We start from the raw sequence: 15,731 nt of genomic DNA on the forward strand, positions 1-15,731 counted from the left end.
GCAGCAGCTTCCAGGAAAGGTCTTCCTGGATCACCCCATGGATCACCAGGCTGAGAGAAGTGATTCCTTGGGATTCCTCAGCTCTGAATATCCCCCAACCCAGCCTGGACCACACAATAGGAGGGCGTAGTGCTGTCTCCCCCACCAGACTGAGAGCCTCCAGGGACAGATATAAGGGCTAAGGGGAGGGTCCTATTCACCTCCTCCCCCGTACAGGGCCTAGTGAAGATTGGAAAAGTGTGTTGACTAACTGTCTGAGCCGTGACGACTCATTTCCAGGAGGAAAGTGACATTCCATCTCAGAGAGGCCACACCAACTCTCTGCCTCCTTGACCACAAGCCTAGCCATAGACTCGGGCTCTCATTCCCCACTATCCAGCCTCCAGGACACTGTCTGACAGAGACCTCCACTCTGTGTGGCATCTTCACCTAGTGTCCTTGACCCTTGATCCTCCCCAAGAGCTCCCAGAAGAGGGCTGAGCAGAGGTCTCATGGAAAAGATAGAGGATGGACCAGGGCCTGGATATGACACATTCTCACCCCCAGCCTGGCCACCTAGGAATGTTCCACAAGGTTTAGAAGGGTAGGGCTGGTCTCACAGTGTGCCCCAGATCCTGGAAGGGACCCCATGGAGGTCTGGAGGCCTAAGGCCTGGCTTCTTGGTCAAGGGCAACAGTGAAGTTTTTAAGTTTCCTGTTAAGCAGTGAAACTTCCCAGGGCTGCAGCCTTGGGCTGCAGTCCTCAGACCACGAGTTCTATCTGTTCCCCATATATCTGGGTTAAATCAGCCTCTGAGGCCCAGAAACATCACATTCAGCGTGGGGAGCTTCTCCCATATCAGAGGGACACCTGCAGAGGCATGGGGGCTCACGCAGATGTACCTCACGTAGAACACCTTCCCCTCCTGAGACACCTGTAAGTATAGACATCAACCACACTGGCACAGAGACACCCACACCCCTTTGATCATGAAACTCAGGGCATGCGGAAGTACATGCAAACTCGTGCTGTCCTCTCCAAACTCCATTGTGAAAATCAAACACTTGTCAGCCCCTCAAGAGCCGATGGCTTTTCCAGAAGCAGTTCCTGTTCCACAGGGAGGCCTCTGGAGCTGGAAGTAGGCTGGGGCAGGGGCCACATGGGAAGTCAAGCCTGGAAGACCTTGGTTGAAAAGCCACTGTCCCCTGTACCAATGGTGGATAGAGCCATGACCCTGCTGGTGCCTGGTGCCTGGTGCCTGCCAGAGACTGTAGGAAGGAGAGCAGTACCCACTTCAGAGGGAACAGCCTGTCCTGCAGAAGGAAGAGTCACTCAGCAAGGTGGTGCTGGGGGCACGATTTGAAATCAGAATCCAGATCCACCCCAGCTGAGCACCCCAACCCACCTGAGCAGCAGGGAAGCTGAATATGGCTGTGTAAACCAGGATTGTTGCTGTCAGATGAGATCGCACCATGAAGGAACGCTCTGGAATCTTACTGGCTGCCTGAGCACATGGTTGTCATTCCTTCTGCTCACAGGGACCGTGGGGCAGAGGTCCCCAGCTGGGCACAGCTGGCCAACTGCTCTGGGTCCTTGGTGGGAGCTGAGGTGGGCTGTCACAGGGCTATGCCATTCAGCTAGAGTCTGCCAAGTTGGACAGTGGAGCAGGCTTGTGAGAGTCCTCCCCATGTTCCAATCTCTCACTGTGGCCAGAGCTGCAGGCTCTAGGAGGAGAGGGGAAGGCTGGGGTCAGAATGGGTCCCAGGGTGGCACATTCAGCTCAAAGGCCTCTTGGGATTAAACAGGCAGAATGGAGAGCCAGGGGCCGGGGGTGGAAGCTTGATCCCGTGTCTCCCAGGCCCCGCCCCTGGCCACTCCAGGCCAGGAAGTCCAGGCTCTGCCTGGAGGCCTCTCAGAGGGAGCGGGAAGCCTCAGCAGGTCAGACAGCCTGGGGAGGGCTAGAGAACACTCAGGGGGGCAGGCGGGTGGGCTGCTAATTCTTGGAATTAGGGTTCACGAATGAAAACCCCCAAGCCTGACCACCTGGGGGAAAGGCTCACCGTTCCATGTGTAGCTGATAAGGGACAGGAGATTCCACAGTTCAGGTAGTTCCCCCGCCTCCTGGCGTTTTGTGGTCACCATTAATCATTTCCTCTAACTGTGTATATAAGAGCTCTTTTGCTAGTGAGCCCAGTGCTCAGAGAGAAAGGCTAAAGTCCTCAGAAGGATGTGGCTGCAGAACCTGCTTCTCCTGGGCACTGTGGTCTGCAGCATCTCCGCTCCCACCCGCCCACCCAGCCCTGTCACCCGGCCCTGGCAGCATGTGGATGCCATCAAAGAAGCCCTGAGCCTTCTAAACAACAGTAATGACACAGCGGCTGTGATGGTGAGTGAGGAAAGGAGCACAGGCCACGCCTGGTGCACCTTGCTGGCCTGGACTTGCCCTGCCCGTCAGCTTGGTAACACACCATCTTCCTTTTCTACAGAATGAAACCGTAGACATCGTCTGTGAAATGTTTGACCCCCAGGTAAGATGCTTTTCTCTGACACACCTTCCCAAAGGCCCCTGCCTTGGGAGTGGCTCCATTTTAAATGGACCTCACAGGGTTGTCCACTTTCTCTCCAGTAACCTGGCTGCCATGGGGGGTTGCTCGGAAGGCCACGGGCCTTGCTCCCTGTGGCAGTCACGTGAGCTTTTTAATTAGCTGAGTAGCCATGGGCAGTCCTAGCATTCAAGGGGCCAGGAGTCACCAGGGGATGGAGGAGCAAGCGGGGGTTATGTCATGACACAGGGGATGTGGGCTTGGAGCCCTCGCTGTGTCCCGACACCAAGCCCTGTGGACACAGGGTGCTGGCTACTGAGGGGCACAGAAGGGTTCAGGAACAAACCTCGCTCACACAGCAGAACTGGGTGAGGGCCACCCTCCCCTTTTCCTTAAAGAGTGGAAGGAGAGTAACTGCCTTTCCTGGGACCCTCTCGAGATGCCAGGCCAAGGGAATGTGGCTGCGCTGGCTGAGGGTGGCCTGAGCTGAGTGCTGAGGACAAGTCAGACTTGTGCCTGCAGTGGGAAGGGGCACAGGGCAATGCGTATGACTGGGCCCAGCCTGAGATTAGTCAGGAATAATCCTGGGCCCCTCCCAAGCTCTGCTCTTGGGAAATAGGGATGAGAACAGGAAGAAATGATGCGGAGGTTGCTGTGTGCCCACCAGAGTGCACGTGGCCGCTGCTTACCAAGGAATGGGCATTTCCCACAGGAGCCGACATGCGTGCAGACTCGCCTGAACCTGTACAAGCAGGGCCTGCGGGGCAGCCTCACTAGGCTCAAGAGCCCCTTGACTCTGTTGGCCAAGCACTATGAGCAGCACTGCCCCCTCACCGAGGTGAGTGTCCACATCAGGTCCCTAAGGGGGACGTTCTCATTCCAGGAAGATAGAGACCTGGGGAGGGAGAGACCTTTGGCTGTGGGTACTCAGGACCCCAAAAGGTTTCTGTGGCAGCACATTTGTAATGATTAGCCCCTTCAGAGAGGGACCAGCCCAGCCCATTTTCAACCCTAGGAGTTAACACCCGGGAGCTTGAGAGCCCACAGTGCTACCTAGCGGGAGTTGCTACTTTGCTTATTATCATTGTCTTAATCATTAATGAGGTCAGAGGTGAGGCAAATACAAGGAAACTCAAGACCTGCCTAAGGCCCTGAGGAAGTTCCAGGGCCTAAGTGCCACCTCCTAAAAGGACTTTCCCCTGGCCCTCCGAGCATGCCTGGATTGCATGGGAGCAAGGAAGCAGGCTTACCTGGAATAGAAAATGGCCCCACACATTCCTGCGGGGAAAGACAGGTCTGTGGCCTTGACTCCTGCCCTTTCTGGGATCCTGGAGATGGCCCAAGCCCAGCTGCTATACCCTGACCAGGGACCAAAATGGTGGTGGCCCAGCTGCCCAGCAACTAGCCTCTGGCTGGCACCTTATCATGCCCCCAGCCCTGGCTGCCAGAATTAGAGCTGTGCACCCTTTGGGTGACACACGGGTGGCAACCAATGTATCACCTGACCCAAGTCAGCAGGTGGGCCCCAGATAGGCCTTCTGGCCCTTGAGTTCTAAGGGACAGCGTGAAAACCAGGTGCTGCCTTCCCCATGTTACCCACTCATGCCTCGACTCAAGTTTTCTTTTTTCTTTTCTTTCTTTTAAGGAAACTTCCTGTGAAACCCAGTCTATCACCTTCAAAAGTTTCAAAGACAGTCTGAACAAATTTCTTTTTACCATCCCCTTTGACTGCTGGGGGCCAGTCAAAAAGTAAAGCAGCCTGCAGCAGCCAGAAGCCAGCCTTGCCGCACGGATTGCTCCCACTGACAGAGCCAAACCAAACTCAGGATCTTCACCGTGGAGGGACCACTGGCTGGCCAAGGCTGTAATGGGGCACAGACTTGCCCTGGGCCATGTTGACCCTGATACAGGCCTGGCAGGGGAAATGGCAGATGTTTTATACCGGCAGGGATTAGCAATATTTATTAACCTATTTATGTATTTTAATATTTATTTATTTATTTATCTATTTATTTATTTAAGCTTGAACTTCATATTTATTCAAGATGTTTTACCATAATAATAAATTATTTAAAATCTGTTCTCATTTGTTCCATTTCTCAGTTTGTTTTTGACCGTGAGCAAATGCTAGAGATGTTATCCTCCCCGCCAGGGCAGGCAGAGGAGGAAGCTAGGAGCCAGGGGAGGTGACAGGGGCCTGCAGTGAGTCAGGCACAGCTGGAGAAGGCGTGCCATCAGCGCCCAGAGGAAGTGAGGGAAGCCTGGGTATATCATTCTGCACATCCACACATGCTTCCCTGGATGCTCAAAGCCTCACACCCCAGAGAGAGGTTTCTAGGTACACTGGAAATCTAAGTAACCCAGACAGCAGGAGTCTTGCTCCAGAAAAGGGGCATCACCCTTCCTGGGCAGGTGGGGCATTCCTGGGCTTGGCTGCTCACGGGCTGAATGGGCAAGACACCTGTGCCCCTCCGAGGCCCAGATCCTGTGGCCATGCCCTGTCCCTCACAGCCAGGGCTTCAACTACTCCCAAGGTGAACCAGCAGATAGACTAGCTGTTCAGGGAAAAAGAAACCAAACCACAGGGGTCAGAGCTCAGCATTTTTACCATACTTTCCCCCAAATGGGTGATCTTAATCTTTGAGAATCAGAATGTAAGTTCATAATTTGTTGGTACATGGCTCCAGTGTGGCATTTTTCTGAGCTATTTTTTTAATTTTTACATGAAGTTTTGCATGCAATCAGGCACTTGTCCCCATAGCCTTCAGGCTGAGAAAACAGCAGTGCTCCTTCCTCCCCTTGCTTTGCCTGTTCCCGACCTGTTCTCCTGTGTCCCTCCTGGGGTCTGAGAGGAAGTGGGTATGTCCCCAGATGTCAAGTGGGCAGCAGGGCCAGCCTTCTCCTGGACAGGTGGGCCTGGGGAAGCTCATTTGGTGTAGCTTTAGCTCCCGCCTGGCTCTTTTTTCACCATGCCTGCTCTCTGCTCTGGCTATCACCTGCAAACAGCACCCATTCTGGCCAAAGACCTGCTCCACACACAGGTAGAAAGGACATGACTTGAGATATGACTATGAATAAAAATTCTCAGACCAAGCCTGAATTTCAGCAAAGACAAGAATCCATTTAGTGTGCTGTAGTCATAGATTACATGAGAAACACATCTTGCCCAGAGATAAGGTAGGTCCTCTCTGTCTTCCACGTAAACCAGTGATAACTGATAAGAGATTTAGCATTTCCTTAGACTCATACATATATATATGGGTACCTCTCCCCACAGACCCAGGGCTCGGATCAGCTTGGAGCCATCCTCAAGTCACACCATGTATCTGTACGTGCTCCTGGCTTGTGTGCTCTGGGGTCTGGAGAGCCATTCTGCCCCCATGAAGATAGCCACGGTGGCTTCCCGAGACAACCACACGGCGGTCTGCGCGGAGATTCAGAGAGAACTCATGGCTGACGACATCACATACAATGTAAGTCTGGGTCTTCATCAAACATCACTTTGCTCTCAACGGCCTTTTGTATTTCTGACCAGCTTTTCTTGCTTCCAGGGTTCCTTCAAAAGGCCCCAGAACACCAGTGAGGTAAGGAGAAGTCACCCCAAGATCATTTCTGACTGTATTTGAAAGGGATCACCCTGGGTAGAGACAAGAACAAAAGATGACGGGTCAAGAGATCTGGGGAGAAGGCTGGGAATCTGCAGATGAAGTCTCCAGCTCAGCCAGCAGAAGACTCAATGGCCAGGTCCTGGGCTCTGCCAGGTTCTCTGATCACTGTTCCAGAGCAGCCCTGTGCCTGGGGAAAGACCACATACCCATGGAAAACCAGGGTAGGGCCTGAATTTGAGCCCAGGGCTCCATCCGACCTCGGTAACCATGGAGGTGAGGCTGGGGCTGCGGGTGCTCCGCTGTGCACCAACTCAATGGCCCTAACCCGGTTTCAGGAGCTGTGCTATGGGGAGTTTATAAAGGACTTCATCTCCACCCTGAAGAACATCTCTACGAACTATAACAAAGACTGCCACATAGAAAAGGTTTATAAGGACATGACCCATCTCACCAGGATCTGCCCAAAGCTGAATGTAAGTTGCTGCTTACTCTTAAGGAAACCCGAGATGTTATTTCTCTTGCCACTGCAGCCAGAGGCCCAGTGGGGCAAAGGGTTCTTATAGCCCCCACTTGCCACCTGTGAGGTCATTTTTTAGGTCATTTCTGACCTAAAAAAGAAGTCCACTCACTGACAGGGGCTGAGGCTTAGGGGAGTGGGGACTCATGGGTCCCCAGGTTTCTGTGCTGCTTTCTGCAAAGCCCCTACACACGGGTATCAATGTGGAGCAGGTCAGAGCAGGGCTGGCTGTGGACTCAGTCTGGGCAGAGGGAAGGACTGCTTAGTGCCAATCCTGGTCGAGCAGGCAGGTTAAGCTGGCTCTAGCTTGCCCTGCCCTTGGGGCCCTTCTGAGCTAATGAGCTCCACTGGGAGCCCACAAGGTGGGGACAGGCTATGGCTTAGGGGGACATGTGGGGAAATGACGGATGTGCCCCCTTTCTATCTATCTCACTCTTTGTCCCCTGTGTCCTCTCACCCTGCTTATCCTCATGTCCCTGTCCTGGGCAGCCGTGGGATGGCCCCACACTCTGCTGGGTCTCTCCCCAGGTGCTTCAGACCTGGGGCTCCACTATCACCAGATAGTCCCCAGTGCCCTTCCTAGGACAGATGGGGAGGGCCTGCCCAAGTTATTACCTCCTATGGGGTGGGAGTCTTACAGGACCCTTGGGGCTGGGAGAACAGACTTTGCTTTCATTTTTTTCTGCTAAGAAGATAACTTAAACATGTATTTCTTATTTAGGAAACAAAATCACACAAGAAATGTACTACTGAGACAAGTAATTTCTTAAAGTTCAAGGAAGCCTTACAGAGAGTTGTCATATCCATAGAAGGATGGAAATCTTGTAAAAGGATCAAGGGCATCCTCTGAGACCTCGACCTCTCACATCCTGGGGCCCACAGTTAGAGCCGCAGAAAATGGGATTGGAGGAGCTTCGGAAACAATCCACAGCTGGGGTAGGGCCCTGGGCAAGCACACGTGGCTGCGGGTGGATGGGGGGGGTGCTTGAGCAGATATTTTTGTAACCGATACATCAGCAGCTGTTGCTTCAATAAAGCTGGGGTATGGAAATGATGCTAAGAGTCGTGACTGAGTTCAGTCTCTCTGGGGCCTTGACAGACTGGAAGGGGCATGGGGTTGGGGTTGATGGCCCCACAACAGGGGCTCCTGACCGAGAGGGATAGGGGTCTCTTGGGAGAAAAGCCCAGGAGGACAAGTGGGACCTGCTCCTCATCTGCCCCTCTGCTGTACCTCTAGTGCCAGTGGACACACAGTAGGGGCTCCGTCAGTGTCAGTGCAGCTTGTTACTCCCTGTGTCCTTCAGAACTCAAAGCAGTTCCTTTTCCAGAATCCCTTTCCAGCGTCACTCAGGACCCACCCACCCCCTATGCAAAGGCCCAAGGCCCTCCATCCTTTGGTTTCTACTACAGCTCCTGGAAAGCTCTTAGTCTAATGCATCCTGACTGTTATCTCCCAAGGGCTCAGTGAGGCCAGAGAGGGGTCCGCCCTAGTAAATGGCTCAGGGGATTGGGGGATTTCAGGCTACTCACAGAGGACTGGACACAGTGGGGAACTTGGGCCAGGTGGGGGGCCCACAGGGCCCAGAGATATTTCTAAAACCGCAGCTTCTTCTAAGCCAGCAAAGAGCTATCTGTAAAGCCCCTCTCCTGGGCTGCCCCTCAAAAACACCCTCCGGGGTCTCCCTGGCATAAGAGCCCCCTGCCTGACTACCAACTCTTTTACACCCCCAAATCTTGAGGCCCTGCATGCAGGGAATCTGCCAGTCACTCAGGTCCTCCAGTGCTGCCAGACTGGGCTACCCAGCTCTGACACTGCTCCCTCAATTCTCACCCTAACGCTAATTATTTGAACAGTTTGTTGGAGGCAACTGGGATTACCATACAAGCCAAACAGCTTCCTGCAATCGCACCTCACAGACCATGACCTCCTTCACCAAACCAGGAAAAGATAAAGACTTATTTTTCTGGATTATAATTAGGCGTCAAGCTGTGACCAAAACTAGGCCCAGGCCAGATCTGCATAGCTCTGCAACACCTACACACTGACAGACCTGGTTCAGCTGAAAAGCTTCAGATTGTGCCCAGAGCTGGCATGCAGATCCATCACAGCCCCACCCACCTTCAACCCTCACCCCAGGACTCCCAGGCCACTCCCTGCTCATCTCCACCACAAGGGTTACTTTAAGCTGGAAGTCAACAAGTACGACTGAGTGAAGTTGCCAAATTATCTCAGAACATGGAGGGTGGCCTGGTGACTCAGGTTCAGCTTGTTCAAGACCAGGGGACGAGGCACATTTCAGCCCAGAGAAAGTGCACAGTCCAGTCCCCACAGGCCAGACCACAGCCTCGGTTTAGGGTCTTTATCAAGCAAGGGACTTCAGAGCAGCTGGCTCAACTCTAGGGAAACTGAGGTTGACAGAGGAGCTCCTGTGCCTCTCCTGGGAAACAAAGTTAGAAATAAATACAGGTGGGAAGGCACCCATACCACAAAGAGGAACTGCTCTCATCCCCCTGACGGCCTTCAGCCCTGGCCCATGAAGTCATGACCTGCAGTAAGTGCCATTTAGATTTTCCATGTGCTCTACTTTTCCTTCCAGTTAGGCTCGGATGCGCACAGTGGTATTGGGGAGGCTGCTGGCCTGGAACCAGGTGAGAGGGCCATGTAGACTCTGCTCTGGAGACCGAGGCAGGCCTGAGCCCACAGTTCCCTGGGAGCTTACTAGCACTTCCACATGAGGGCCTAAGGAGAGGCTGGCATGATGGAAAGTCAGAGCTCTGGGCTGGACACCTAGGCACAGAGGCATAGCTCAGACTCCTGGCTGACTGGGCCTGGCCTTGGGCACCCCCTGGGATAGAAGGAGAGAAGCATCATCCATACAAATAGCCAGTATGTCAGTCCATGATATGAAACGATGGATATGAAGTGATGGCAACATGGCAAACCACCTTCGAAAGATTCAGAATGGCATCAATGCTGGGATGACTCCCTATGAGCCAAGAGCTGGAAGGGAACCGGGATGATGATTTGGGTGGTGGGACGGCAGGTGAATTTTCTCCTTGGTTTTCTACCCTGTGATGACTGAAAATGTGGCCATGGCTGGGGATGAGGCTAGAGGCTGAGTCCCCACATCAGGGGGCATCATGTGGTGCCTCTGCTTACAGGAAATGTGCATCCTCAGTGTCCTCAGCTAAATGGGATCCTGGGTGGTGGCTCACGTGGCATTGACTGATTCCCCAAATTCATCCAACCTGCTGGTGATTAGCTTCCCACGGGGACTGCATACTGCAAAGCCCAGAGCACTGGTACCTTCTTTCTGAGGCAGCCTGGGGAGTAGAAGAGGCCTGTTGGCTTGTCCTTGGCAGTCAGGGCAGCTCCGTTTGGGCCTGGAGGTTGTAAGGTGCTGTCCAGGCATTCTCGATGAACCTCACAACTGTCCTGTCTGTGGAGTCTCAGATTGGAACCACCCATCTGGCCTGCCACCCAGCCCGAAATGAGCAAGACTGGCCCTGGAATCCGGGCCCAAGCCCATACTCCTCTCACTCCCGGGTTACTTCCTGGTTGTCTATACACATATAAGCTTGGAAATTCAAGGTCTGCACGATTGGAAGTAGAGGGCAGGGGCTGCATGGACCAAGCATATACTGTACTGTGTGCCAGCCTGGGCTTTTGAACAAGCTTCTATTTGTGTTGAATGCATAAAGCCGATTGTTCTAGATTGAGAAGCTCCTTATCTGGACCCACCCACATCGTTACATGGACTACACAAGTAAGAGACATGGCATGTAGGACTCTTGGGTCTCAGTCTTCTTTTCTGTGAAGTGGGGTTGTGGCAGGGACAGAGAGGCCCCAGCCCCAGGTCAGCCTAGACAGATACAGGGGCCATCGCCCAAGCCTAGGTCAAGGTCTGCTGAGAGTGTCCTGATACTTGCCCTTTTCCTCTGAGGAGCGGGGAGGCCAGAGCGATCATGGCATCAAGGTCTTCAGAGCAGGTTCGAGCAGAGCCATCCCGTAAGACAGGAGCTGGGAAGGAAGAATAGCCATCTCACCTACTGTTAGTTCTGGCAGCTCTCTGCCCCCAGGCCCAGGCCCAGAGAGGCCCGGGACATCCTCAGGACCACACAGGAGGTGAGCCAGATGGAATCCTCATACCTGGTCTCTCAGAAGTCCTCTTTCCAGGCCCTCAGAAGGGCTGCTGGGCATAGGCCTTGCCCTTGGAAATAACTGACCAATTTCCCTCCAGTGGGGTGACCCAGAGTTATGGCTGCCAGTAAAGATGCAGCTTCACAAGTTATTTTTCACTGTGGTTTGAGATAAGAACAGTGAAACAGTTTCATGTTGCTGCCACTGATGTTATCTCTGGCCCAGACCTGCTCTTTCAACCTGAGAGATGATTAATCAAAAACTTTTCTCCTTTTTCTTTTTCTCAACTTCAAGGAAAGGGGAGCACGAACTCCCAAGGTTCTGCCTTCAAACACATCTCCTGGGCCCTCACCTAAGGTGAGGGTTGTCATTTTCTTCAAGATCCTGCAATTCTTCCGGAGGCAGGAAAATATCTTTAAAGAATTATTTTTTTAAAAAATGAGTTATTATATAATGAGTTTGTGTAAAACTTAAATGTACAGTTCAGTGAATTTTTAGATATGTTCATTCTGATAAAACCAGCACCCAGAGCAAGGTGTGGAAGATTTTCCGGCACCCCAAAGGCTTCCTGTACTGTCACCCTCCTAGTCAGTATCCAGTTCCCTAAGTATGGACACCTTTCCAACCTCTATCCCCATTAAGATGATCTGCTCATTTCTGAACTTCATTTAAGCGGAATCACTATGTTCTCTTCTACGTTTGACTTCTTTTGATCAATATTGTATCTGTGTTGAGCTCCCGCTGTGGTTCAGTGGATTAAGAATCTGACTGAAGCAGCTTGAGTCACTGCGGAGGCGTGAGTTTGATCCTCAACCTGGTACGGTGGGTAAAAGGATGTGGCATTGCCACAGCTGTGGTATAGGTCACAGTTGCAGTCTGGATTCAATCCCTGGCCAGGGAACTTCCATACACCACAGTGTGGACATAAAAAGAAAAAAGATTATATCTGCGCAATTCTTTCTGGTTGTTACAACTTCGTAGCTATCGTCTGTTCCTTTCTGTTTCTGTGCAGTGTTCTACTGCACCCCAAATGTATTTTTTCATTCTACAGCTGATGGATATTTCACTTGTTTCTGCTTTCTAGCTAATATGTTGTTTGTTTGTTTTTATGGCAACACCTACAGTATATGGAAATTCCCAGGTCGGGGGTTGAATCAGAGCTGCAGCTATGGCCTATGACACAACCACAGCCATGGCAACACTGGATCTGAGCTGCATCTGCAACCTACATCCCAACTTATGAGAACACTGGACCCTTAACCCACTGAGCGAGGCCTGGAATTGAACCCATATCCTCAGAGAGACAACACTGGGTCCCTAACATGCTGAACCATAACAGGAAATCCAGGCTAATATTAATAAAACTACCATGGAGTTCCCTGGTGGCTCAGTGGGTTAAGGATCTAGCATCACCGTTGGGACTCAGGTCACTGCTGTGGCAGAGGTTTGATCCCTAGCCTGGGGTACTTCTGTATGCCATGGGCACAGCCTTAAAAAAAAAACTACTATGGACATTCTTTTTATTTTTCTTTTTATAGCTGCACCTGCAGCACATGGAAGTTCCAGGACTAGGGATCAAATTGGAGCTGCAACTGCAGCCTATGCCATAGCCACAGCAATACCAGATCTGAGCTACATCTGTAACCTTTGCTGTAGCTTATAGCAACACCAGATCCTTAACCCACTAAGTGAGGCCAGAGATACAACCTGCATCCTCACAGAGACGTCAGATGCTTAACCTACTGAGCCGTAACAGGAACTCTATGAACATTCTTATAAACATATTTTGGTGAGTGTATGCCTGCATTTCTATTGGAAATACTGGGGATAGTGTAGAATTATTGGGTCACAGGATAGACATATTTTAGCTTTAGTCGGTTCTGCCAAACTTTTTTTCAAGGAAGTCTTTTATAAACAACATTGTTGTTGGTCTTCCTGCCTTTTGCAGATAACTGCTTTGTCCATTAGACACCTGACCTCTCCTTTCCCTTCACGTGATCTCAAGTTGTTTCCCAAACGTTCTTGTCATTATTGGAAATTCTTCTCTGCATTGCTCAGTCTTGCCCAACTGTCAACATTCTGACAAGCTAATTGTTGGGAAACAAACCCAAATCCGACTAAGCCAGGTCCAAGCTCAGGCCCGTGAGGCCTGCCCTTGGGGGGCTTGGCTTGGGCAGCTGCAATGAAGCATGTACGTTGAGAGGGGCAGAAATCAACCACTTTATCAGTCCCCAATCCAATTCCCCATGCTGTTATGGCTGTGGGGCTGCTGCCTCCACTTCCAGTGTCTCCAGGGTCTCCTTGGAGGAGTTAGCCCGAGAAGGGCCCAGTCTGACTTGGATGTGAATAGTCTCTTGCCAGTACATTGTGGAGCGCAGGCCTCGTCCACAAGTCTCTGGCCCCAGAGCCTCTGGGAGGCCTGAGGAAGCTGTGATGTGCCCCTGTCCTAGGGGAGAGAACAGGCCAGAGGTCCTCCTGGGGTCTGGGTCCCTAGTCAGTCCCCTAGCACATCCTGGTGCTTTCACCTTCCCGGATCCTTTCAACTCTACTTCTTTCCACCCTACACTACCTGTCCCCAGGCAGATGACCACCACGACTGCCCCATGGGCACTTGTTTCTAAGACAGACCCCTCTTGCTTCTCTCCCCAGGTAGCCAGATGGATTCATGCGCCTACTAATTCATTCAGTACATATTTACTGAGGCCTATGAAATATCAGGAACTATGCCAGGCTCTGCAAAGAATCCAGCACTTGAGGTGCTTCCATTCTTACATTTTAGTGCATTAGTCTGGCTGTGTCCTATACGGGTTGCCTACTGGCTCAGTGTGAGCTCCAAGCTCACTGCGACCCTGCTCTGCCATTCTGGCTCCACAACCCTGAGAGTCCTCCAGCCTCACTGTGCATAGCCCTCTGTCTCCCCCACAGCAGCCCTGGGCCCTAGGAACAAGAACCAGCTGCAGCTCTCCTGCCATCTCCAAGGTTCCTGTGCCTGGAATGCACCTCGGATATTTTTCTACCAGTAGCAAAGACTAGTGTCCAGCGGGAAGTTGATATGTACTCTCCTGGGACCGTCTCCTCAACAATGATCCCGAGGCTTGCCTAGCCACCCTCTGGGCCTTAGGGGTACATGATCATCTGTTAGGAGACTGTGAGGTCTCTGCTCTGAAGTAAGCTCCATCTTCCAGGTCTGGGGAGGACCACTCACTACATAGGTGCTGGTAGTGGCTGTGTTCCAGGGTTTAATGAAAGTGAGCCTCTTCTCACTCTGATTAATAGAAATACTCACAGGTTTTATGGAACTCAGGATGGAAAAGCAGCATGATTTTCCCAAAGTTTAGAAAATGCTCCATGGGGCAAAGATCAGCACCAGGCTACAAGGTACTCTACACAACTAGAGATGCTGTTATCATGATCCTTATCAACAACGGCATGTGAGAGGTGAGCCAAGAGGATGACCTTGGGTCACCCAGGAGCCAGGGGAGCTGAGAAGCCAAGGTCAGCAAAGCTGCCTGCTCCTTCTCCCACTAAATGGATTTGGAAACCATGTCAAAGGAAGCAGGAGAAGGGAGGGAAGCCCAGTTCTCTGGCAATGTGTCATACTTCCTCTTGCCCAGAGCCTGGGGCAGCCCCGAGTTGTCCTGGTGGAGGCCCTGGCTCCTGCCCAGGCCTCTTGTGCAAACAGGGCTGGAAAAGGGTGGGGTCATTTCATGTGCTGAGAGTGGAGGCCAGGGAAACAACAACGATTGCTCCAGCTCCAGCTTGGAGTCAGAAACTATGTAGCTCACAGTCTCCCTGGTCCTTCCACACCCAGGAAGGTCTCCCTGACTGACCCCCACAACATTTAGGCCCTTTATCCCACTGAGGTCTCTCTAGGGAAGTTGCTATAGGCCCTCCCAGATTTTCAGCTAAAACAGAAACTTTAGCCCTCCCTAAGGCCAGAGAAACAGCTGGCCTAGATTCACAGAACGCCTCTGACTCGGTTAGACCCAACACCTCCTCTCACAGGTCCAATCCCTGGAAATGCACATCAACCAGTTTTGGAACCCAGGTAGAAATCAGAGGAAGCTACAAGAGCCTTAGGCCATGTCCTCAGGCACAGTCACACCAAAAGCTCCTGTGCTTTTGACACTCAGGGACAGAGAGACACAGTCTTGGGCTCCAGACCAAAGAAAATCACCAGGCATAGCTGTGGGCCTGGGTCCCCTAATTATCATGAGCCCCATGGTGAAGGAGCTCTTTCCTTAGTGTTAGCCAGCCATAATGTCCAGGAGTCCCAGGCAGACAGACAGATAGAAGAGGCCCATTACAGTGACAGACAGGGGAACAGGCTGGGGTGCCAACAGTAAGAAATGGACAGACATTGACAGAATCACTGGCACTGACAGACTCAGCCAAAGCATGGAAGGGACAGATGGAGAGACCAGCGGGGGATGGTGGTAATGACAGACTGACAGACACAGAGGTAGATAAAAAGACAGCTAAGTCCTTGGCAGGGATGGGCAAAGACATAGCTACTGCTGTTGGAGGCAGCAGTTCTGTCCTGAGCTCAGCCCTAGAGGCTCTTGGAATTTCTCCCCCTTAGCACTGCAACCAGAGACTTTGAGGGACTCTTTCCAGAGCCACAACTCCCCAGGTCTCACGATCCTCAGGAAGGGAGCAGACTGGGCCCTCAATGTCCCTGGAGCCAAACTCAAGAATCAACTCATACCCCCATCACCATCTCCCATTCCCAATCTTGTGGGGCAGGAATGGCTCCCCCATCTCCCTCCTGGGGCCAGTGGATCTGCTGGTTCTGGGAAACGTCTTCTTGGGGATCACTGTGAGTCCAAACTCTGTGGGCATAGTGGATAGTGCCAGGTAGAGGCTGTCGTCCACTGCTTTCATGGTTATCAGAGGATGCTTAGTTCCAATTAGCCAACTTCTTTCTTCATTTCCATGACCTG

General features: G+C 52.0%; 2 protein-coding genes and 1 long non-coding RNA gene across 3 annotated transcripts in view; 2 read left to right on the plus strand and 1 right to left on the minus strand.

Moving 5' to 3' along the window:
* CSF2 (colony stimulating factor 2) lies at positions 2,172-4,603 on the plus strand. The gene is given in 4 exon segments (NM_214118.2): positions 2,172-2,365; positions 2,466-2,507; positions 3,235-3,360; positions 4,168-4,603. Coding segments are annotated over 4 exon segments (435 nt in total). The 5' UTR covers positions 2,172-2,206; the 3' UTR covers positions 4,276-4,603.
* LOC110259478 lies at positions 5,090-8,609 on the plus strand. Its single transcript, XM_021084745.1, has 4 exons — positions 5,090-5,995; positions 6,074-6,106; positions 6,466-6,603; positions 7,369-8,609. Exons 1-4 carry the CDS (start codon positions 5,780-5,782, stop codon positions 7,495-7,497), a joined length of 516 nt encoding a protein of 171 aa, XP_020940404.1. The 5' UTR covers positions 5,090-5,779; the 3' UTR covers positions 7,498-8,609.
* LOC102167059 overlaps positions 8,839-15,731 on the minus strand; it is a 41,366-nt gene continuing 34,473 nt past the window's right edge. The window contains exon 4 of the long non-coding RNA XR_002341899.1: positions 8,839-10,668. This is a non-coding gene — a long non-coding RNA (uncharacterized LOC102167059). The remainder of the gene's footprint in view (positions 10,669-15,731) is intronic.

This window comes from Sus scrofa, chromosome 2, assembly GCF_000003025.6.
Source record: "Sus scrofa isolate TJ Tabasco breed Duroc chromosome 2, Sscrofa11.1, whole genome shotgun sequence".
In the NCBI taxonomy this organism is placed as follows: Eukaryota; Metazoa; Chordata; class Mammalia; order Artiodactyla; family Suidae; genus Sus; species Sus scrofa.